The sequence below is a fragment of the Phyllostomus hastatus genome, unplaced genomic scaffold (assembly GCF_019186645.2).
Source record: "Phyllostomus hastatus isolate PE091 unplaced genomic scaffold, TTU_PhHast_1.1 phas_scaffold_385, whole genome shotgun sequence".
NCBI lineage: Eukaryota > Metazoa > Chordata > Mammalia > Chiroptera > Phyllostomidae > Phyllostomus > Phyllostomus hastatus.
In genome coordinates this window covers 4091483-4116798 of record NW_025334026.1, presented here as the reverse complement: position 1 = coordinate 4116798, position 25316 = coordinate 4091483, and the positions used below count along the sequence as shown (strand labels likewise).

General features: G+C 44.9%; 1 protein-coding gene across 3 annotated transcripts in view; it reads left to right on the top strand.

The window, feature by feature from the left end:
- MYH11 (myosin heavy chain 11) overlaps positions 1–25316 on the top strand; it is a 118773-nt gene that overhangs the window by 16169 nt on the left and 77288 nt on the right. For all 3 annotated transcript variants that reach the window (XM_045819291.1, XM_045819290.1, XM_045819292.1), the window contains exon 3: positions 11902–12058. In XM_045819291.1, the coding sequence (XP_045675247.1) occupies positions 11902–12058 (157 nt within the window). The remainder of the gene's footprint in view (positions 1–11901; positions 12059–25316) is intronic.

Here is a 25316-nt window from a genome sequence, read left to right as displayed (position 1 = left end):
ATGTGGCACCTCTGTGGAGGAAAGTTGAGGACAGGCCAATGCATGAATCTCACCTGCTGTCCTCTGACACAGTATTTGAGTCCAAAATAGAAATCAGAAAAAGAAAATGAGGGGTTTATGATGGTCCCAAGACCCAGAATATCTTCTGACAGCAGATTAAAAACTGAATCAAAGCTTCAAATTCCTGCTATGCTTCTCTGGACAGATTAGATGAAAAAAGTGTTTCAGCCTCATGACCACATGCCTTCTCCTGTCTTGATCCTTTCTGGTCTATTTAATCACTTAAATAGAAACCGTTGCCCATGATGAAGAAAACAAAGAAGGGGAGGGCAAGTTACTCTGCCAGCACATGATTACAGAAGGCTAACACGTGGGAAGCAGGGTGATGCTAAGGCAGCTGGGCATGCCCAACTTTGAAACCCTTGGTGACGAAGAGAACTTTCCCCTCTGTTCTGTAAGGCTCACCTTAAATGATGCACTTTTGAGAAGGTCCTGGCAGTCGTCTTGTCCTCTGGGATCTGGAAGAATCTGTAGAAGCCAGAGGGTCCTGGCTCCTTATCTTAGAGATGCAAGTTTGGGGCTCAGCCATGTCCAGTGACTTGCCTGAGCTGCCACAGACCGTCCGTGGCACATGTGGGTAATGAATGTAGTTCTGACTCCTGGGCTAGCATTCCATTGCTCTTCTGGATGGGTCACTGGCTGGGTTCTCTTTGCCTGGACTATTTCATGACTATGGAGCAATCAGCTCTGTCCCTGGTATTGGCTGGGGGATAGGACAAAGGTTTCAGGTGGCAGGAGCTCGATGAAGATGTTGTCTTGCCTGTGCTGGTACCATGCCAAGTTCCCCGCAGCCCATCTCATCCATTATGATCCCTTGTGAGAGCAAAGCTTAGGTCCCACCCTGCCTATGCAATGACTGAGGTGGAGAGGTGGCGTGACTCACCTGGGAAGGGACCTGGGTCAGACTCAAGCCTGTCCCATTGTCAAGTGTGTGTGCTCTTCTCTCTCCTGCCCCCTGTCTGTGAGGTGCTGAGCAGTCACAGCACCCAGTCCTGGCCCCAAGGCTGCCTTTTTACTAAGGGAAGAAAGATAAGACACACTAGGTGCAAATATACAATGTGGATTCTAAAATGATAAATGGGTAAAGAAAGGGTGGTATATCCGAACAATGGAATGTTATTCAGCTTTAACAAAGAAAGAAATCCTGTCACGTGTGACAATGTGGATGAACCTGAGGACAGGAGGCTGTGTGAAACAAGCCAGACACAGAAGGACACATACTGCCTGATCCCACTTATAGGAGGAATCTGAAACAGTCGCTCAGAGAATCTACGAGTGGGATAGTGGTTGCCAGGGGCTGGCAGAGGAGGAAATGGAATTGCTAATCAATGGGCATGGAGTCCAGTTAAACATAAACAAGGTGAATAAGCTCTAGAGGTCGCTGTACAAACTGTGCCTACAGTCAACCACACTGTGTTGTGCACTTAGCATGAGATCCATCCACCCTCTTGACCAATGTTTAAGTGTTCTTACCCAAAAAAAATTTTCCCCCCTAAAACATGGGATCCTAAACTCAGTGCCTATGAATGGGTGTTGGGGAGTTTGTCAGTCTCCTGACATTTAAGGAAAAGTTTGTGCATATGTACACTTTTTGCTGGGCAGAGGGGGCCTTAGCTTCCATTACACTTTCAAAGGAGCCTTGTTATCCCCAGGACAATGATGGCAACTACTATTTATTTAACTTTTATTATGTTAAGAGTTTATACTAATGTATTATTATTTTCACTATTTTTTGTGTAAGAGAGGTTTACTATTGTTGAGCCCTATTTTTGCATATAAAGAGACTGAAACTTAGAAAAAGTTAAATAACTTGATGAGAAACAGCTGGGTCTTAAACCCAGAAAGGCTGGCCCTAGGACAATTGCTTTTAGCTGCTGTCTCATTTAATTCTTCCAACGAACCTGTAAGACAGTGGCTACTACTCCATTTTAGAGACCAGGCCACTGAAGCTCAGATGTGCTCAGTTGTCTCCCTGCAAGTGAGTAGAGCTGGGGTTCAAATGAGATCCATCTGCCTCCAGGGTGGAGTGAGTACTTATGATGGCAAAGGGCCCTAGGGTGACAGGATGCTCAGAGCAGGTGATATGTGTGGGCTGGGGCAGGTGGGCATGGTGCCACAGGTGTCATTAACTTTGAGTTGGGCAAGCTTTAAGTGAACAGAAGGAAGGAATCAAACCTTTTATTATGATTTCTTGAGCACCTACTAGGTGCTAAACCAGAGATCACAAGCTATTGGCCCAGAGTGATTGAAAAAATTGAGTTAATTTGACATATCAAGGAGGAAAGAGAAAAGAAAGAAAAAGAAGGGAAAGGAAGAGGAAGGAAGAGGAGGGAAGGAAGGATCTCAGTTCCAGGCATTGCTTGAAATAGCAGAGGACCTGGCACCTCTGGACCCAGGCCACCAGGTAACAGTCCCTTTTAGATGGGCTGTGTGTACTCCATTTTTCTGCAAGCCCCACAACTCCCTGTCACCTCCCATAGTCTGGGGCTGAGTGTTGGCCATTGATCACTATGCCTATCATTTTTCCCCTCATACCTGGCCCATTTCACTCATATCTTACCTGCTTGGTCCATGTAGACAGTGGGACATTCCATCCTGCACTGAGCCTCTGGGATTTGGAACATGATCAAGAGAGCAAAGGGGATGTACCTTCCTGTTCATTGGGACTCCAAGTCCAAATTCCCCACCCATAAACCCAAAAGGAAGTTTTCCTTGTTCTGATTCCACTGTTCTGGGAAGACCATGGGGTAAGGAGATGCATTCCTTCCAAACTCCAGCAGCTGATGAGGTTTTCATCTTAGACTCCTGGCCCAGTGATCTTAGCCTCCTCTGGAAGGAGTTTCCGCCCAGAGTCTCTGGAAACAAGCTGTGAGCAGAGGATTCCTGGGTGCCAGCGGGTCCTGGAGTGTGCAGAGAAAATACAATTGGAGGCTGCCTTTTGTTGAGCCCATGAACCAGTTATCTATACCTTTCAAGTTGTTATTGCTTCAAAAACCTTCCCCAGGAACACAAGGCATCTTTGCAAAGACCACAGGAGAATATTTAAAATAAGCATGCATGCATCATAAAATGCCAGGGCCTCTGCCTCTTTAAAGAGCCCCAACCCTATTCCCTGGAGTTACCTCTGATTATTAGGGTCATGTATGCATATGTACACATATAACCAATAGAACCCCCCAAATCATTTCAGGTATGCCTTGTAGCTTGCTTTTCTCACCTAATCACGTCTTGTGGCTCTTTCTCTGTCTTTTCATACTGATTTAGTCAGAGTTAAAATACGTTTTGACTAGGTACTACATGCAACCATTAAATAAAATAGCATGTAGATCAGCAATATGGAACTTGTGGTCAAGATAGTGGCATAAGCAGATATGGCTTGCCTCTTCACACACCCACATCAAAATTACAACTAAAACATAGAACAACCATCACTCAGCAATGTCAGAAATTGGGTTGAATGGAAATCTGACAACTATGAAATTAAAGAAACCTCATCCATCCAGACTGGTAGGAGGGATGCAAATGTGGAATGGGTTGGTCCCTCACCCATGTGTGGTAGATAAAAATTTGGGCAAGATATCTCCAGATCAAGGAGTCCCAGCCTCACATGAGGCCCCCTAGCCCAGGGTTTCAGTGCCAGGAAGATAAGTCCCCACAACTTCTGGCTGCAAAAACCAGTGGGGATTGAATCAGTGCAAAAAACTCCTGGAGCCTCAGGCGGTTTCTCTTAAAGAACGCACACATGGACTCACATACTCAAACTCACTCCCTCTGAGCTGCAGCATGGGTAGCAGCTTGAAAGGCACCAGTAGCATACAGGGAGAAAGTGAAGTGTCTGGCATCAAGTTGAGCAGAGGCCACTGTCCATTTTCTGAACCCTCCCTGCACAGAGCCAGTGGGCTGGTGCCATGTCTGAGACTCCACCAACCTGGTTAACACTGTTTGCCCCACCCTAGAGATCCTCAGAGATTCCATCACACCCAACTTACAGGCCCACTCAAGCTGCTTTTCCATATGAATGGCTGGTCTTGGCTTATGCTTCACAATTTCCTAAATCCTGTCAAACAAGCAACAGCTGACCTCAGTGAGCCCCCAGACCAGGCACTAGCAGCAGCCATCCTAGATTCACAGTTTGGCTTTCCCTGGGAATCTCCAGGCCCAGTACAAGTAGCAGCCATGTCAGATTACTCTATAGCTCATGCAGGGTGGCCCCAGGCAGAACACAGTGGGGGATGACCTTGGCCTGCACCACCCAGGAAACCCCAGGGCCAGCACACCCAGTGGATAGCTACAGACCACATCAGAGTACCACCACCCTGCCCCTGCACAGCTGATCCTCCATGGAGGATGGAGGTTGGTAGTCAGTGATCACAGCCAGTCCTTGTACCTGACTGGCCTGGGTAAATCCCTACCATTGATCTGTCAACAGCAACCAAAGCTCAGCTACAAGAGAAAGGCGTACCTTGAGTACCCAGCTAGGGGAGACTGTGCCACTGGACCCTACAGGACACCTGCTACATTACATTAGGCCACACTACCAAGACAGGGAGTCATAGCAGCTCCATCTAATACACAGAAACAAACACAGGGAAGCTGCCAAAATGAGGAGACAAAGTAACATGGCCCAAATGAAAGGAAAGATCAAGACTCCAGAAACAGAGCTGACCAAAATGGAGATAAGCAATCTATCAGATGCAGAATTCAAACACTGGTTACAAGGGTGCTCAAGGAACTTAGAAGCATAGAACTCAGTAGACCTGAGCAGCATAAAAAAGATTTAGTCAGAAATGAAGGCTACACTAATTGAAATAAAGAACAGTTTATAGGGAAACGACAGTAGAGTGGATGAAGCCAAGAATCATATCAATGATTTGGAACATAAGGAAGCAAAAAACAACCAATGAGAACAACAAGAAGAAAAAAAGATCCAAAAAAATTAGGATAGTATAAGCAGCATCTGGAACAACATCAAGAAGTTCAACGTTTGCATCATAGGCGTTCCAGAAGGAAAAGAGCAAGAAATTGGAAATCTATTTGAAAAAATAATGAAAGAAAACTTCCTTAATTTGGTGAAGGAAATAGACATGCAAGTCCAGGAAGCACAGAGAGTCCCAAACAAGATGGATGCAGAAAGGCCCACTCCAAATACATAATTAAAATGCCCAAGGTAAAAGATAGAGAATCTTTTTTTTATTATTATTAATCATTGTTCATATACAGTTTTCTCCTTTTTACTCCCAATCCAGTTCCCCCTCCCACCCTCCCCCCTTCCCTCCCATTACCACCCTCCCCTTAGTCTATGACCATGTGTCCTTTAAGTTTGTTCCTGTGAACCCTTCCCACTGTCCCCTTAAATTCCCTCTTCTCTCCCCTCCAGTCACCATCAGCCTGTCCTCTATTTCAGTGTCTTTGGTTACATTTTGCTTGTTTCTTTGTTTTGTTATTTAGGTTCCTGTTAAAGGTGAGATCATATGGTATTTGTCTTTCACTGCCTGGCTTGTTTCACTTAGCATAATGTTTTCCAGCTCCATCCACGCTGTTGCAAAGGGTAGGAGCTCCTTCTTTCTTTCTGCTGCATAGAATTCCATCGTGTAAATGTACCATAGTTTTTTGATCCATTCATTTACTGATGGGCATCTTGGTTGCTTCCAGCATCTAGCTATTGTAAATTGTGCTGCTGTGAACATTGGGATGCATAGGTTCTTTTGAATTGGTGTTTTAGTATTCTTAGGATAGAGTCCCAGCAGTGGAATTGCAGGGTCAAAAGGCAGATCCATTTTTAGTTTTCTGAGGAAGTTCCATATTGCTTTCCATAGTGGTTGTACCAGTCTGCAGTCCCACCAACAGTGCACTAGGGTCCCCTTTTCTCCACAACCTCTCCAACACTTGTTGTTTGTTGCTTTGTTTATGATGGCCATTCTGTCTGGTGTGAAGTGGTATCTCATTGTGGTTTTAATTTGCATCTCTCTGATAGCTAGCGATATTGAACATCGTTTCATGTGTCTTTGGATCCTCTGTATGTCCTCCTTGGAGAAGTGTCTGTTCAAGTCCTTTGCCCACTTTTTAATTGGATTCCTAGAGAATCTTTTTAAAAAAGAGTATTTTATTGATCATACTATTACATTTGTCTCATTTTCTTCTCCCCTTTATTCCCCTCTGCCCTGCACAACCCCTCCCACCAGCATCCCCCCCCCACCTTAGTTCATGTCCATGGGTCACACATAGAAGTTCTTTGGCTTCTCCATTTCCTATATTATTCTTAACCTCCTCCTATCTGTTTCTACCTACCATTGATGCTTCTTATCCCCTGTACCTTTTCCCCCATTGATAACCCTCTGTGTGATCTCCATTTCTGTGATTCTCTTCCTGTTCTAGTTGTTTGCTTAGTTTGTTTTTGTTTTTGTGGGTTTTAGTTTGTTGTTGATAGTTGTGAATTTGTTGTCATTTTACTGTTCATAGTTTTGATCATCTTCTTTTTCTTAAATAAGTCCCTTTAACATTTCATATAATAAGGACTTGGTGATGACGAACTCCTTTAACTTGACCTTATCTTGGAAGCACTTTATTTGCCCTATCCATTCTAAATGGATAGAGTAATCTTGGATGTAGGTCCTTGCCTTTCATGACTTCAAATACTTCTTTCCAGCCCCTTCTTGCCTGTAAGATTTCTTTTGAGAAATCAGCTGATAGTCTTATGAGAATTCCTTTGTAGGTAACTGTCCTTTTTTTTGCTGCTTTTAAGATTCTCTCCTTATCTTTAATCTTGGCTAATGTAATTATGATGTGCCTTGGTGTGTGCTTCCTTAGGTCCAACTTCTTTGGGACTCTCTGAGCTTCCTGGACTTCCTGGAAGTCTATTTCCTTTGCCAGATTGGGGAAGTTCTCCTTCATTTTTTTTTTCAAATAAGTTTTCAATTTCTTGCTCTTCCTCTTCTCCTTCTGGCACCTCTATGATTTAGAAGTTGGAACATTTAAAGTTGTCCCAGAAATTCCTGAGCCTCTCCTCATTTTTTTGAATTCTTGTTTCTTCATTCTGTTCTGGTTGAATATTTCTTTCTTCTCCAAGTCATTGATTTTAGTCCCTATTTTCTTCTGTTCACTGTTGTTTCCCTGCATATTTTTCTTTATTTCACTTTGTATAGCCTTCACTTTTTCCTCTATTTTGTGACCATACTCAATCATATCTGTGGGCATCCTGATTAGCAGTGTTTTGAACTCTGCTTCTGATAGATTGGCTATCTCTTCATCACTTAGTTCTGTTTTTGGAACTCTGATCTGTTCTTTCATTGGGCCATATTTTTTGTTATGGTGCACCTGTTACATAGTAAGGGGTGGAGCCTTAGGTATTCACCAGGGTGGAGCAACCCACCCTGTGGGTTGTATTATGGCACTGTATGTGGGGGAGGGGTCAGAGAGGGAACAATGCTGCTTGCTCAGCTCTCGGCTTTCAGTCACCTCCCCTGCTACCCACAAGCAGATTGGGCCCTTCTGTGCTGATTCCCAGGTGGGTGGGTTTGTATACATTCTAGGACCCTATGGATCTCTCCAACAAACTCTCCTGTGAGGCTGGGAGTTTCTCCCACTGCCACAACCCCCACAGATTTTTATAGCCAGAGGTTTTGAGGCTTAATTTCCCCACACTTGAACCCTAGGTTGTGTGATCTATTTTGCCCGCAATTGTTCCTCCCAGTTTATCCGCACACAAATATAGAACCACCTGACTGGCCAGCTGCCACCTTGCTATGTGTCCTCTCTGCCCTGGCTGCCCATTTCTGCCCCTCCTACCAGTCTGAATGAATGTTTCTTCTTTAACTCCTTGGTCGTCAGACTTCTATACAGTTTGATTTTCTGGTGGTGCTGGGTGGAGGGGGACAAAGGGTGAAAAATTGGGACAAGTGTAATACCATAATTAACAAAATATAATTAAAAATAAAATAAAATAGCATCTAAAGGTATTTAGAACTTTTTATTTTATCTCCATTCTTCACCTTTCAGTTCCCCTCCTTAGAAAAACCATAGTCACTAAGTTCAGGCCTACCTGATATGGCTCAGTGGATTAAGTACTGGCCTGTGAACCAAAGGGTCACGGGTTCAATTCCAAGTCAAGGCACATGCCTGGGTTGCAGGCCAGGTCAGAGCCCCAGTAGAGGACACATGAGAGGAAACCACACATTGATGTTTCTCTCCCTTTCTCCCTCCCTTCCTCTCTCTCTAAAAATAAATAAAGTATTTTTTAGAAAAGGAGAAAAACCATAGTCACAAATTTCAAATGCAGCCTTCCAACTATATTTTATAAACAGGCAAATATATGTATATTGGTTTATGCAAACATATATATGCATTATATATGTTATTTTTAATGGCAGTTTGCCATAACTGGTGAATGTTTAGATGATTTCTAGTCCTTTTTGCTATTAAAATGAAAGCTGCAGCAAAAGTGTGTTTTTGATGGACTATGTCTGTCCCTAGACAGAGATTCACAAAGTTGTGACATTGCAGTACAACTGGTAAGGAAAGTGTAGTTACCTATCATTTTATAGATGGAGGAGAGTTGTCAACTCAAGTCATACAGGTAATGAGGGCAATGCTGAGACCACACCCAAGCCTGTGTGACTTCAAGCCTGAATTCTTTCCACCTCCCACCACTCTTCCTCATTTCTGCTGGAGCTGTGGGAGCAGCCTGAGCTTAGGGCTTCAAGGCTGCCCATATAAAGTGTCAGGGAAAAACTTGAGTCCTTTCCTAATACGGTCACAAGAGGAAAGCCCTGGGCCTGCAGCTGGGACCTGCTGGTGGTGGCACTGAGCCCTGAGATGCAGACTGGAACAGGGGAGGCTGGGATATTGAAACCTCTGAACTTGACCATCTGGAAAGGAGCTTGTGGGGACCTGTGGCAGACACACAGCCAACTGCAGGTGGGCTGGTTCAGGCAAGGTTAACCTTGGTTGAACACAGGAGGTGGAACCTCCAGATTCCAAAGCCCAACCAATCTTCCTCTCAGATCCTTGTACGTTGAAAAGGTTTGCTGAACTGAACAGAGGTTTGGATCTGCTTAGAAGCCTGGATTAAGTGCTTGCTTGTGCATAACTCTAGGAGGTATCCCAGCAAACAGGAGGAGAGTAAGAGTCCTCCTTCAGAAGCTGGTGATAAAGTTGGGAAGGTCACGTGTTCCTTCTTTTTCTGTTTTATTCATTTTGTTAAGCAGATATCTACTGAGTGTCTGCCATGTGCCTGGCCCTGTGCTAGGTGCTGGAGTAGGATGGTGTGCAGCTCACAGTGCAGGAGGTGACAATTAGGCTTAGTCTTGAAAAAGGAGATGGCGATGGCTCTGGGAGGATGAGGGTAGGGGGAAGGCATTTCAGGTAGAGGGAACAGTATGTGTGAAGGTTCCAAGGTGGCAAAGTTTACATCATCATGAAAGAAAGGGAGAATAGTATAAGTAGTCAACTAACATTAATTGAATGCCTGCTATATACCAGGCACTGTGTTAAAGGCCTCATGAGTGCTATGTTCATAGATAATAGCAACCTTATGAGGGAGCTGCTATTACATCCCTCCCCATTTTGCAGATGAGGATAACTGAGGCTCAGGGAGGTTAAGAGACTTACCCAGTCTCACACGTCTAGAAGGAGCAGAATGAGAGTTCAAACCAAGTCCCCAGTACTCAGTTCTGTACCACTTACTATCTCCAGGTCAAAGACTTGGGGTAGTGTGGTTTGGGCTGTAAGTAACACCTACATTCTAAAAAAGGGTATGGCAGCTGGCAGCAGGTGTGGCCCTGGGTGGGGCACATGTAGAATTGAGACCTGGAGGAGGCATCATAGGGCCTGGCTGACCTTTGTTCAAATGATCAGGCCTTTCTTGGCACTTGCTCTGTGGGAGGCTGCATGCTGGTGCCCAGGACACAGATGACTAGGGCACACAGCTCCTGCCCTGAAACAACTTCACCACTCCCTCAAGAAACATGTACTGAGCACCTGCTGTGTGCTGGCCCAGTGCAAAGCCCCAGGTCACAGAGACGTAGGCAGCACTGCGCCTGCTCCAGGGAAGACTTGTAATTTACTTACCTGTCAGCATTCATTTAGCAAACATTTAGTGAGCACCTACTATAAGCCAAGGCCTGTGCAGGAACTGAACAGGAAGAAGAGGAGGCTCCCTGCCATCGGGTACTTGTGGCTGTTGTCTGTGGGTCAGAGGGTCTCCAGGCAGACTCATCTGGCTGGGTGTGGGCCCTGCACCCTCTTCACTTACCTCTCACCATCACTTTTTTGCTCCTTTAGGCACCAGCAACACTGAATTGCTTGTACCAAACAGCAGACCGTACCCCTGCCCCATTTTTTACTTCTCCATCTTTGGCCTGATTCCTTTGTGTCCTTGCTACCCCTGAGGTGAACACCTTCTTGTCTATTAAGACACTACAAGAAGCACCTCCCCCTTGAAGTTTTCCTGAGCACCCCCAATGTGAGTTAGGGCCTTGTTTTCTTGGCTCCCCTAATCTTTTGGGCTCCATTGTTGCTCTTATGATGTTATTTTTAAATGTCCTCATCCCCCTTCTGATCTGTGGGCTCTTTGAGGGCAGGAGGTACTGCTGATTTATTTATCTCCAGCATCTAGCTTAGACCTGGTATACTGTAGGTGCTCAATAAACAGTTGGTGGATGTTTAGACATTCTTAAGATTTTCAGGGGAATTGTGAGAACCTATGAGATTATTTCCTCCCTTGCCACCTATCCTGTATCTTTAAAAATATGCCATCTACCACCTACTTCCTGGCCTATCACACAGGGTTGTCTCTTAGCAGATTGAGCCCCCAGGGGTCCTCCCACTGTCCACTCAGTTGTAGCTATGACTGAAAGCTCCTTGAGGGCAAGACATTGTATTTTTTGTCTTCTACTACAATGTGTCTGTCCCAGAACCTTGCACAGTGTCTGAGACAGACACATTGAGTGGATGAATGGATGAATGAATGAATGAATGAATGAATGTTTGATTGTTTCTGTAGACCGAACATAAGTCGGACAACCAAGTGGACAGTGCTCACACCTAGGAGTGAACTGTGCTGGGCTTGCTGCTGCCAAGGTCTCATTTAGTGACTCTGGTCAAGTTGCTTATTCTCTCTGGTGTTTGTTCTGAATGTAACCCCAAAATAGAATACCTGCTTCTCTTCCTTTAGTCACTTCTCGAGGAGTTGAAGGGAAGATATGCTTCGTGACCATCAGAGCCTTGGGCAACACTAACAGTATCATTTGGGGAAAGCAGTTCCTGTGGGACAGGTTGGAGCTTGTCTTCTGAGCTGCGACTTCAACCCATGGGAAGATGGGATGTACAATAGGAAACAGTAATGACGATGAGTCCCTTACACATGCACAGTGAGGGGGGTTGCCGAGTGCCTTCCTACCCCTTTCCCTGTTCTGATTATTTTCAGATGCTCCTATGAACTTGGTAGGGCAGGACAACTATTGTTTTAATTATGGTAAAATCCATATAACATAAAATTCACCATTTTAACCAGTTTAAAGGGTAGAATTCAGTGGCATTTAGCACACTGTAGGTGGCCTAGAAATTCAGTCCTGCCTGTTGCTTCTCTTTCCCCACACTCAGCTTATCAGTGATGCCACAGAGTTCCCATTAGGGCTCCGAGCCTCAGTTTCCCCATTTCTAAAATGAATATGAATGCATCTGCCGATAGTGCTACTGCGAAGATGGAGCAAGAACATGCACACAGTGGGGCTCAGTGAATGCAGGCTGTGATGGGTGTTGTCCTGCCCACACCCCGTGGGCTGCGTGTACAAGCTCTGCTCCCTGCCATGTTCCGGAAGTAAGCTTGGGTTCTCTGTTTGGCAGACGTACTCTGGCCTCTTCTGTGTAGTGATCAATCCCTACAAGCAACTGCCCATCTACTCAGAGAAGATCGTTGAAATGTACAAGGGAAAGAAGAGGCATGAGATGCCGCCCCACATCTATGCCATCGCTGACACGGCCTACCGGAGCATGCTGCAAGGTGAGTTGGCTTTGGGGGTGCAGGGGAGGCCTGGTCATGATTTCTCCTTCTGGGGAGCCCACCAAGGGGCTTAGGGCCACCTCCAGAGACGGCTGCTCTGCCCAGGCCCCTCCTGTCCTGCCCACCTACTGTTCTCGCCAAGAATGTGGAGTTTGGCAGGCAGCACTGGGCGACAGGAGGGCTGTGACTGAAAAAGGGAAAAAAGCAAGCTGAACATCTGTGTTTGCAGCCAGGAGGGTGAGAGTGGAGAGCTTGGGCAAATACGGGCATGCGCCCTCTCTGGCTCCAGCTCCAGCTCTCAGTCCCACTGGCTGCCCGAGGCCCTGGCCAGGCCATTTGTCTGGAAATGGTATAATGCACTCACCTTGGAAGGGAAGCGGATGGTACCAGCTCTGGGGCTGAGCCAGCCAGCTCCAAATTTGCAACCAGGTATCACTCAGTGCCCGTGAGATTATTGGCAAATGTCTTCTCCTCTCCAGCCTCAGTTTCCTCATCTGTTAAAAGGGGGTGATAGTATCCATCTTGCAGTGGGATGTGAAAACTGTAAATGCAGGTTTTTCCAAACTAAAGACCTTTGCACATTCTCTCCATATTTATGTGTCATTATTATTAAACTTCATTGAGGTAAAACATATATACGGCAGAATACGTAAGTACACAAATTTAAAGTATCCAGCCTAAAATTAATTTTTACATGACTAAAGTTGCATCATCACTACCCAGACCAAGGTGTAAAATATTTCCAGAAAGTTTACTCAAGCTGCTTCCCAGTAGCACCTCCTCAGCACCCTTAGAGTAACTGCTATTCTGACTTTTGCCATCATCAATTTTGTGTGTTCTTAAACTTCATATAAATTATATCCTTATATAATTAACTGAATATTTTTCTTATAAGCTCCCTCCCCCCAGAACCTATCTCAGACTAAGCAAAAAACAGCAGTAGCCCTGGCCGGGGTGGGGGGGCTCAGTTGCTTAGAACACAAAAGGTTGCTTGTTCGATCCCCAGTTGGGGCACGCATGGGAGGCAACCAATAGGTGTTTCTCTCTCTCCCTCTCCTTCCCTTCCTCACTCTCTAAAAATCAATAAGCCTATTTTTGGGTGAGGATTAAAAAAAAAACCCCAGCAGTATACAATATAGTAAGAGCATGAATACTAGAACAGGTCTACCTGTGTTCAAATTCCAGCTCTGCCACTCATTAGCTGTGTGACCTCGAGCAAGCTACTTTCCCTCTCTGTGCCCCTGTTTCCTATTTATAAAAGAGGATTACAATAACTGTGACCTACCTGCTAGGGCTGATGGGAAGATTAAATGAACTATTGTGTACAAAGTGATTAGAATAAGGCCTGGTACTTGGTAAAAACTTTCTAAGTGTAAGTTATTATCATCATCATCATGCACATAACCTGATGTTGGACATAACCAGCCATATATATAAATTTTTTCCAAATACACATTGAAAATAATATATAAAACTATTAAAATAAAAAGTATTAATCTGAGTGGCACCTAGAATTACCTTGCCATTTGTGCTTCATGCAGTGCTTGATGTGGCAAAAGCTTGAAAAGTGGAAGTTTGCTATTGCAGGGCTTCTTCAGAGCCCCTATTTGAATAGGACTTTGGGTCAAGGCACACATCCCTTCGACACAAACACACACATTCACTCTTAGTTAATCTTCAGCACAATTCTGTGAGGTAAGGTTGATGTTTCCACCTGTAGTTTACAGCAGGGACAACTGAGTGTCCAAACATGTCTGGAAACCCAGGTCATGACCAAGTGGGGCAAGTGTGGTTCAACAGTAAAAAAATCAACCAATATAGTAGTGTAAAGAAGAAAAAACACATGATAATATCAATTGATGCAGTCAAAGCATTTGCCAAAATTCAATATCAATTTATGATCAAAACTGCCAGAAAACTAGGAATAGGAAGGAATTTTATCAACTTGGTAAAAGGCATCTGCCAAAAAAACTACATCTAACATCATACTTAGTGGTGAAAGTCAATGCTTTTCCCTTTACCTTGAGTAAGAAGGTAAAGATGTCCACTCTCACTCCCCCATTCAATATTGTACTAGAAGTCCTAGCCAATGCAATAAGGTAAGAAAAAGAAACAGAGGCATCTCTAAACTATGACCTTTTCCTGTTCAATTCCCTTGGTCTTGTCTCAGCAAATCCCTCAGAGTTGAGCCCTTGCTTTTCTCATTAAAGTGCTTTGGTTACACAGTAAAAAGAGCAGCACCCAGCCCAGTGTCCATCAGTAGATGAGTGGATAAAACAACTATGGGACATTTACACAATGGAATACTACTTGGCTGTAAAAAAGAAGAAAATTTTACCCTTTGCAACATATGGATGGACCTGGAGAACATTATGCTAAGTCAAATAAGCCAGTCAGAGAAAGACAAACACCACATGATTTTACTCATATGTGGAATCTAATGAACAAACTGAACTAACAAGGAAAATGGGACTGACTCATGGATGGAGGGCTGGAGGATGGCTAGTAGGGGTGGAAAGGTTAGGAGGTGGACGGGTTAAGCAAAAAGGAAAAAGAACTCATGGACATGGACAGCAGTGTGGTGATTGTTGGGGGGAGAGGGGTGTAAGGGGACTAAATGGTAATGGAAAAATACAATAAAGATTAAATAAAATTTAAAAAAATTAAAAAGAGCAAAAACTAAAAACGGTAGCATCACTTTGGAGTAGGATGAGAGGGTTTTCATTTCTACAAATGGTTCTCAGCTGAGATATAGGAGTTCTCCTGTCCTTGCACTTGCGAGAGGGCTACAGAAAAGGTCTATGGTAGTTTTAAAGTTGTGCACAGTTGTTATGTGATTGTTCACTGTGACCAGTCCAGAGGTGGCAAACTGGCCCCTGGTGGTGGATCCAGCCCTCAGGTAAGTTTGGCTTGGTCCACATAGAGTTTTAAGGATATTTGAATTAGTCACTAACTTTAAAAAATTGGGAGACTGTACCTAAAAATCCAGGCTTCTAGGTTGTTTTGAAAATACAACTGGAATACCTGGCAACACTGGGCCTATGTTTCCCCAAGCCAGCCTCCTCTTTGAAGGCATGTGGGTTCTGCAGTTCCCAGGCCTCAACTGGCCTGGTGAACTTGTTTGCGTTAACTGCCCAGCCCCTGCATTTGACTTTGCAACCCCAGGGACCCACTTCTGGAAACTCCTAAGGTCAGGGACCCCAGATGTGCCTAGGAGATACTCTCCCAGGTAGAGGGGCTTAGGTAGAAGTGCACCCAGTTTCTGACAGAGTCAGCCAGACCCCATGAGTACAGCCTGAGTCGGACCACTCCAGATACAAGACTGCCATAACTTCCAAAGACCAGCTGATGGTGCCTCACAAGGAGGGTTGAGGAGGCATAGTCTCAGGTTGTAAAGTGTTAGGTATGTGTCTTTGTTTAAAAAATCCTTTGTGGTCTCCCTTTTATGTAAAAGTATAAAATGGTGGTTCACACACCTCTTTGGGAAGCTGAACATCACAAAGTTACAGTGTATCATTTGGAGTGCTTTTGGTTTCAGGAAACATAGTGATAGGAATTTATTATCTTACATAACAAGAAGTCCGAAGATTGATGATTTCAGAGTTTGTTAATTCAGCAGCTCAAACACTAATTTCTTTGGAATTTTCTTGGCTTCTTCCTCATGGTTACAAGGTGGCATCCATAGCTCCAGGTATCCTCATGTGATAATATCCAAAAACATGGAGGAAGTGGAGGATTAAATTTTTTTCCTGTGTCTCTTCTTTATCAAGGAGGAAAGCCTTTTTCAGAAACTCTTCAGCAGGCCCCCCTCTTACATTAATTAGCTATAACTTGGTCACATGACAACCTTTAAACCAGTCATTGACAAAGGAGACTAGGATGGTCATGACTGATATGGACCATTCCTGGTTCTTTCCCAGAGCTGAGGGAGTTCCTGCTAAGCACACTTCACCTGAAAATCAGAATGAAATAAAATTCCGTTAGCGATGGGGAAGGGTGGGCGTGTGTGTGTATGACTGGTAGGGACTGCCACAGTGTTCTTAAAAATATGTATATAACTTTAAAAAAGAAAACTTTAATATTACATTTTCATTCTAGAAAAATTAAAGCATATTAAAGGAAAAGGGAACACACAGCACCCATAATTCTATCACCCAGAGATCACCACCATTGACATTTTGGTATGCAACCTTTTATATACTGAGCTGAATGGCATGAAATGAAGGAGGTTTTGAGTATCTGAAAATAACTCGTCCCAGAAAACATATCACTTAAAACAGGGACCAGAGTTTTACTGTCAGTACCAAGGAGGAAGAAGGTTTTGACAAGGCTTGAAAAATGACATTGCAAATTATAAACATAGTTTTATTTTATCTTACATGCAATGGGAATTTGGTGGTAATTGCTACAGGATGCTAATTTTTAGATTGAGTATAACATTAATTAAGGGTTGGTTTTTGTTTGTTTTTTGTCTTATCTTTTTCTTGGAGAAAATCACATGAAAGCATAATACAGCATTCTTCATATCATGCTTGATTTCTGTAAGAGGGTAATTTTTACAGACTGACTCAAGGATCACCAGTTTCCCAAGGTCTTTTCACATCTGCAGTGTTCTGCAGTCTCTCAGAACCCCCACTCTATTATGGTTCGTGATCACTCTCTGATACTTTTCTCCTGGCCTTTCCAAGCTCGCTGACTTTGTGGTACTCTTCACCTTCAGGAAAATGGGCAGTTTTGTGGGGTTGTCACTTTATTTTGTGTCTGTGTCGTGGTGGAGGCTGACACTCAGCAATCAGCAAGATGAAGCCATTGTGTCAGTGGGGGCGGTGGTGCCTTTGTGGGGTCTGATTCCTAAGTGGTTGGCTCATGGAAATGTATTTTTGTGCCGTGATGACTTTTGCTTCATAGACAACCTCCCAACTGTTGAGCAGTGATGACAGGCCCTCTGTTTTTATACATTTTATTCCTTTTCGGGTCTATGTTTTAGCACAAAATTATCTAGTAAAACATAAAGTTACTTAGAAATCTTGACATGCTTTGAACCCCAAGAGAAAATGACAACCTTGGGCGCACAGGTCCATAAAAAAAGATAAGCTCTTTATTTTATTTTTTTAAGATTTTATTTATTTATTTTTAGAGAGAGGGGAAGGGAGAGAGAAAGAAAGAGAGGGAGAGGAACATCAATGTGTGGTTGCTTCTCAAATGGCCTCCATTGGGGACTTGGCCTGCAACCCAGGCATGTGCCCTGACTGGGAATTGAACCAGCAACCCTTTGGTTCTTAGCCCTCGCTCAATCCACTGAGCTACATCAGCCAGGGCATTTATTTAGTTTGAATGATAATTAACAACTGCTGCATATGCATTCATTTTGGTGTTCTCTGGTGCTTTCTGGCAAACTTGTGATAATAGACTTTAATGAAAAAAAAAATCCAAAGAATCATGGAGACAAATGTAAGCTTGGAAAAAAATTTTTCTTTTTCTTTTTGATTTTTTTTGTTAACACTGATACAGATGTTCCCCCCCACCACCACCACTTTGCCTGCCTGCACCCATTCCCCATCCTTCCTTCCCTCTGGCCCCCAATTTTTTTCTATGAAGTGGGAATTTGGTTTGGCCGAGGAACACAAAGGCCCACTTTGTGACTCCTTCCAGCAATGTTGCTGTCCCAGGCTGCAAAGTCACTGGACTGAGATCCACATTGAGCTTTCTGTCTGGTTGGAGAGGTGCCGCTAGCAGCTGTGGCTCTCTCCTCTGGTCCTGTGTGGAAGAAGAAAGGGTGTGAAGAGGTGAGGTTGGGAGGGGTGGATGGCACAGTTAATGAATACAGAAATTAATTACATGGACTTTAAATTCCCGAGGCCCCATAAACACCATCAGACCCTCAAACATCATCCTTGTCTGTTCACCATTGTCTCTCCAGCACATTTACTGGTACCTGGCATATAGTAGCTGCTTGGTTAGTATTTGTTAATGAATGAATGAAAAACTGTTAAAGTTTTTTAAAGAAGAGAATGGGTCAGGATGGGTGGGGAGGGTGGTCTGAGAAGGATTGGGCTTTACAAGCCTTGAAAGATGGCTTACAAAGCTGGGATAGGGAGCTATGGGATGGGATGGTGCAGAGGTGAGAATGGGTGTGGCGAAGATGACAGAGGCCAGTCTGAAGATGCTGACCTGTAGACTACAGTGGGGAGCTCAGTGCTCCAGGCTTAAGCCTTTGCTGCCTTGGGGGAGTTGGGAACATAGGAAAAGCTTTCTAAGACATAGTTCACTGACACGCCTTCCCAAAAGGAAACTAAACCCCTTAGAGGAGAAGGGGATGAGAGAACTAGACATTTAAAATGTGCCATATCTATGTGTATGTGTAAATTATGTCATGTTTATTTTAAAAGATATTCCCATGCTTTCTTGTTTATTTTTGGAGAGATAATGCATTCAAATTCAAAAGGTGAAAAATTTCCCCTCAACCCTTGTGCACCAGGCCCCGAGTTCACCTTCCCAGAGACAGCCAGGGTTTCCAGTTTATTAGGTATTCTAGAGCATGTTTTACACATGCGAGTGGATACAGGTGTGATCCCCCCTCCAAAGGTGGCAGTCCACATGCGCTGCTCTGCACTGGGCTGGTCTCCCAAGTCAGTGCCTAAAGAGGCTCCCTGTTCCCTTTTCCGTTTTCATTTTTACTAAGGTGTGCATGAAAATGATTTCGAGTCAAATAATTCCTCAAGGCTTGTTAAGAAAAATAGCCCTCTTTTGCTGCTTCTCTAATTTCCTCTTCTCCAGGGATAACCCATATCAACTCTTTCCCAGTATTAGGCATTACTTATTGACTTCTCAATCATGGAAGATTAGGGTTTAGCTCACTCACCTCCTTGCTTTGTCCTTACTGCCTCTTCCTGACACACACATGTGTGCACACGGACACATCTCAGAAACTCCCAATATAGTTTTATATTAACTTTGACAGATTCTGTATTGTGGCCAGGGAGATGCCATTCACAGCTGAGCTCTGTACTTTCTCAGGATTACTTTTCCTATGCAATTTCTTCCTTTCCCTAGAGTTAGTAATTGTCTTTTTTTGGTCCAACTTGGTTTTCTATGTACTTAATCACTGATTCTACCCCCAGTTCTCCTTCTAAATGCATTACTCTCCTTTTAATATGTCCAGGAATGTGTTGGGGATCCTATTGATATTTTTACCTTAAAGGCAATTGCCCCTGGGGCCTTCCACCTGCCCTGGGTGCCCTCTATGAATGTAGCTGACATCTGAGATCTTCCTTATCACCCTTGGAATTCCCTTCAGTGCTGTCGTGGTGGATCCCTGTTTCCCAGTTTCCATGTCTTCCTCTTGCTTGACTTTCCCTCTTGTTTAAATGGAGCCCCTTCTCCAGCAGCTTCTCAAGAAAGGATGTATGTGAGGCAAATTGAGATCTTATCTGAAAGATTTGATGCTTCCTTTATATTTAAGGGATAGTTCAGCTGGGTTTAAAATTGTAAGCATGAAAATAGTTTTCTTTCAGAACTTTAAAGGCATTGCTTCATTGCTTTCTAGCTTCAGTTTCATTTTTGAGAAGATAAAAACCAATCTGTGTCTTACTACTCCTTTGTGTGTGATGAGTTCTATGCCTCCTCCCTTTTTGGAAGCTTTCAAACTCTTGTTTCTCCTCTTAAGATGATGTGATTTGTCATGGTCTGTTTTAACCCATTGTGATGGAGACTCAGGGGACCCTCTTAATCTGTAAACTCATATCTTTAAATTCTGGTAAATTTTTGTGAGTTATTTCCTTGATGACTTATTTCTCTCTGTATCCTCTGTTCTATTTTTCTAGAAGTCTTCTTATTTCTATAATGGAACTCCTGGACCATTTCTATCATTTTCATCTCTTTCTCTTGTCTCTTCACACTCCTTATCTTTTTAATTCTATTTTCTGGGCAATTACTTCAACTTTATCTTACAGCCCTTTCATTGAGTTTTTAATTCCTGCTATGATTTTTTTTAATTTCTAAGAATTCTGTTTTGTTTTCTGAATATTTCTTTCAAAAAAGCATTCCTTTTCCATGTAAGGGGATGTCCTTTTTCTTGGAGGATGCTTCTCCATGCATAGTTTCTCTTTCCTCCAAGGTGCACAATTTCTTACCTGTTTTAAAGTCTGCCTGTTGTATTAGTGGCTTCTTCGGGTGTCTGGTGAGTCTTGGCTCTCCATCCATCTGGAATGCTTTAGTGCATGGGCCCCCAAAGGTGAAGGAAGCTCTGTGCTGGTGGGAGGAGCTTGCTGCCAATGAGCTAGGCCATAGTGTGGTGGAGCTGGGTCATTCCATTGGGGCACTTCTGATACATCTTTCAGTCTTTTTTCTTGGACTAACATATGCTTCAGAGAAGACTTGTGCAGTCTTCAATCTTCAGAATAAAGAAAGATCTGCCTACCACTATTTTGTGGGTCCATTTGAGAAGAGGATAAGGATTCTAAACTATGGAATCTATACACTATTCTCTTTCTTTCAATATGGTCTCTGATGCCCCCAGGACAGAGATGCTTTATTTAACCCTCTCCAGAGACTAAATCTGCCTCCTCTGTGGACTGTGGCAGGCCAGTCGCTTGGCTTCAGGGAGTGCAGAAGATACCTGGGGTGTCTAGCAGCTTCTCCAACAGACTTTCAACCAATCCTTAGGTTTTTATGTCCTCCTTCACCCTCTCTTCCAGGGGCCCCAGATGCTAATTGCTGAGGTTGGCACCCGAGCAGGATTCCATGGTGAAAGTGGGTTGCTTTTCAGCTGTCCCCACTGCCATCTTAGACTTCTTTCTTGGGACAGCCATTACCTGTCCTGCTTTCTGGCTTCCAAGGTTGTGTTGCTGGCCCCTCCTCTCCAGTTTATCTGAACTGATTCACGTGTTTTTGAAAAAATTCCTTTACTGCCATTTTAGTAAGATTTGGGGAGGGAGGAGCACTGAAAGCCCATGTTAACCCCACTGTCCTTCAGAGGGAACTCTCCCATACCTTCTTTTCCAAAGAAGTGAATGTGAGGATAGTGGGTTTCATTGTGTGCTTCCTATACACTCAAGGCTTTACAGGACTATCCTCAGTGTGTCCTGATACAACCCTACAAGGCAGACACGATCAGATTAGGACCTTTACAATGAAGCCCTGAAATTATTGCAGTGCCTGCTTATGTAATCCAGAACAAAAACAGTACTAAATTATAAAGTCAGGAAGGCCAATAAAGTTCTAATTTTTCCCCATTACATTTACGTTGATGGTTTTTAGGAAGGAGCAAATATGGTTGATGTTCCCTGCCTTTGTTTATGTGCATGTGGGCCCATGTTTACATGACTTGTCAGGTAATCCAATGCTGGAGGCAGGTGTTGTTATTAGCCCTATTTTATAACTGGGGAAACTGACGCTCAGAGAGGTGAAGAACTTACTGAAGGTCACATCAGTGTGAGAGCCAGATTTGAGCTCCATTTATCTGACTCCCAAGCCTAAGGTTTGCTAAATTGGTCGGTCGTGCTGAGCTGGTACACAGCGCCCCCTATGGACTTATGGAAGGCTGTTGGTTCCTGCAGGTCTGCCTTCCTACATCTCAGGATATTGAAGGATCAGCACTCAAGAAGCTGGAGTTATTTAACTTCGATAAATTAGCATGATGAATGTGGATAAAGCACATTTTCCTGACAAGAGCCACCCTTGGGTCCTGGGAGATGGCGGGGGGGGGGGTGGTTGTGAAAGGCAGATAAGATTTCATTCTTAAGTGTTGAGTGGAGCTAACAGGATTTGTCACCCTGTGCAAGATAGGGACAGGAGTGTTTTGTCCTCATCTAATTAGCACCAAATGGCCACTCTCAGGGGGATTTAAAAAGGAAACAACAGCTCCAGGCTTTTATCAGCTCAAGCTCTTGGCTGAACCCTCTCCAAGCTGGAGAGAAGTCTGGTAGGTGGGAGGATCTAAACTAATCTTCGCAAGTTCCCACACTCAGCTGGATCCCTCTGTCCACGGTCCCCAGGTTTATGCTGACTGAACTCCATGCTCACGGAACTCCCCAGAGGCTGCTCATACACCGGGCAGAGAGAGGAAGGGCACTGATGCCCGCCTGGGCTCACTGCTCTGTAAGTCCCACATGGCTCTGCCCTTGCTGGCACCCTGTAGGACAGCCTCCTCGTTTGACAGGTTGAGGACACTGAGGCTCAGAGCACCAAGTGACTTGGCCCCAGAGCTGAGTGTCATACCTAGAGGTATCACCTTTAGCCATCCTTGAAATGTTTTATCTTCTCTCCAAGGCCATGTGCTGTCACCCCCATTTAACAGCTGAGGAGACTGAAGCCCCAAAAGGCTAAGGAATTGGCTCAGCCCTTATCATTAGAAAGGGTTAAGCTTGGCCTAATACTCTGTCCAACTGGGACAGGTGCTGTCCTCTCTAACCACTTCACAGGCTCAGTTTTAGACAGCAGTGATGACAGCAATGGTGATGATAATAACAATTACGGAGCTCTTGTATGTGCCATGGGTAAATTTTAAGCTCTTGGTGTAGCTGGTCTCATTTCATCATTTCCATAACCTTGAAGAGTATGGATTTTTGCAAGGAAATGATGCTCTGAGGGGCAGTGTCTTGTCCAAAAGGTGGAACCAGCAAGTAATTCCAAGTCATTTGTCTCCAGAGACTGTTTCCACAGTGCAGCCCCAGGCAGGAGACCAGTTGCATGCTCTTTCTGCCTCTCAGAGGTTTTGCAGTAGCTGTCAGCTCTGTTCCGACCTGGTAGAGGTGAGGGGTGGTGTTGGCCCCATCTGTCTGGCTCAGTCTTGGTTGAGGCAAGGGGAGGAGCTGGTTGGTGCTCTGAGTGATCACCAGAAGCTCACGCTCTTCGGCCGGAGATGATGAAGAGTAAGGGTTCATCTGATTCTAAAGAGCCTTGTATGGACTGCCCATGGCGTCTTACACAGATGGATGGGGGACAACTAAGGAGAATTCATTTTTAAAAATAAGCAGTAAATATTGAGTTGAAGAGGAAGGCATGTTTAGGGGACTGGATTCAGGAAGCTCTGGCTGACACTTGGTGAGGACATGTTTCTCATGTAATGCGTGTATCCCGGCCTCCCTCTGTTTCCTCCTCACCTCAGAGGGCATCTGGCCCCACAGTCCCTTTTTATTTGACTCTGTTGATTGAGGACCCACTGTAGGGGTCTTGTTGGGGGCACAGTGTGGGATGGTAGATATTAATCAAATCATCCCACAAATGCATGTGCTATGGAGGAGAGGCCCAGAGTGCTGGGAAGTGGACCCCTGGGGGCCTGTCCTAGGCTGTGAGGACAGGGGAAGCCTCCTGGGGAGGTGACATGTGGGCTTAATAAGGGGACTGATATGGGATCCATGAGGTTGTGGGCCTGGGTCAGGGAGAAGGGAGATTGTGACAGTGGGAGCTGAGTCCCAAGAGGCCAGCAGGACAATACTGGTCCCCCTGTACTGTATGCCATCTCAACTGGCTGGTCCACTGTTAAAGGATACCCGGGCCTTGTGTGGGTCTGGAAAGTTCTTACTGGGGTCCAGCACAAGCCCTCAGAGCATCTCTGCTTACCCAGATACTCAACTCTTCTGGGGACAGGAAGGTTAGGAAAAGAAAAGGGCCCTGACCTACAGAGCAGTGGTTAGGGCATGGGCTCTTGAGCAGTGTTTGAATCCCAGCTCTGCCTCAGTCTCCTCATTTTCCCTGTGAGAATTATAACTGTGCCTTCCCCAGCTGTGAGGGTTGATTCGGACAGTGCACGGGGAACATGGTGCCTGGTCAGGGCAAGTGCAGCAGGCGTTAGCTGTCATTTGTCGAGGGTCCGAGGCTGAGGCCCAGCACTGACATCCACTTTGGGTCTGGAGCTGTCTGGCCATCTGCCCTTGGGTGCAGTATAGGTAGGGAGGCACATTCTGCACTCAGAGGAGGCTGTGTTCTTCATTCCTCACTGGCTGGGGGGGTAGCAGTGACCCACAGGGACATGGGATTTGCCACCTCCCTTTCTCTGGGTCCCACAGCAGCCTGGCACAGGAAGGAAGAGAAGCAGTGAGCCTGGGTCTGTTCAGTTTTCTCCTTTTATGGTCAGCCAGCAGGCCTCTGGCTCCTCAGCCATAAACCGTGAGCTGGTGTTTGGGACTGGGCCGAAATAGCTGGTCTGTGGGGAGCTGGCGTCTCCTGAGAGTCTTCAGGGCTGCTGTGGGGGAGGGCCCGCCAGAGCCCTTCATCTCCTCGAAGCTCACATGCAGACGTGCACATCCGAAGCCAGGCTCCCAGTCCGGGAGAAGAAAGGAGGAAGGCACATTTAGGGGTGGGTGTGACACAAAGCCAGGGCTCTGGGCCCAGAAACCCAACCAGACAGAGGCCATGTGGAGGATGTCCCCGGCTCCAGCCCCACACAGCTCTGTTGGTTTCTTCCCCCCTCTGACCTGCTGCGTCCCAGACCCTGTGCTTGGGACGCTGAGCCTCCTCCGTGTCTCCTGGGGATGCCTATGCACCCTCTGGGAGGCAGCTCAGTTGTCACTTCAGCTGTGAAGACTGTCTCTCAGGGAGCATCAGAATGAATGCTACCTTCTGCAGCACTTCAAGCATGTCTCCCATACAGACTCAGAACCTCTCAGAAGCAGAGGCTAAGTAGGTCTTGGTAAACTTCGTGTTTCCTGGCACATGATAGGGCCCCGTAACGTGTTTGCTGAGTGACTCTGTGGATACAGGAACAAGGGTTTACCATGGCTGCTGTCTCAGATGCCTTTGAGAGAGACTGATTGATTCAAATCTACAAGCACTTACTGAGTACCTGCTTACTGTGCCTCACGTCTTATTCTTGGCACCTGGGATGACCTTGACCTTCAGGAGTTCATTGGTAAGTTAGGGGTAGCATTAAAAGCAGTTTTGTAACTGTTGGAAAATGAATAGATCTGTGTAAATTTTTCAGGAATCAGATTTCTTGATTCAGAGATAGTATAAAATTGACTTAGTATTTTTTTTAAAGCTTTATTGTGGTATAATTTATGTACAATAAATAAATCCATTTTAGCCCTGGCCGGTGTGACTCAGTGCCGGCCTGTGAACCAAAGGTCGCTGGTTGGATTCCCAGTCAGGGCACGTGCCTGGGTTGTGGGCCAGGTCCCCAGTGTGGGGCATAAGAGAGGTAACCACACATTGGTGTTTTTCTCCCTCTCTTTCTCCTTCCCTTCCCCTCTCTCTAAAAATAAATAAATAAAATCTTTTTAAAAAATTCATTTTAAGTATACAATTCATGGTTATTTGT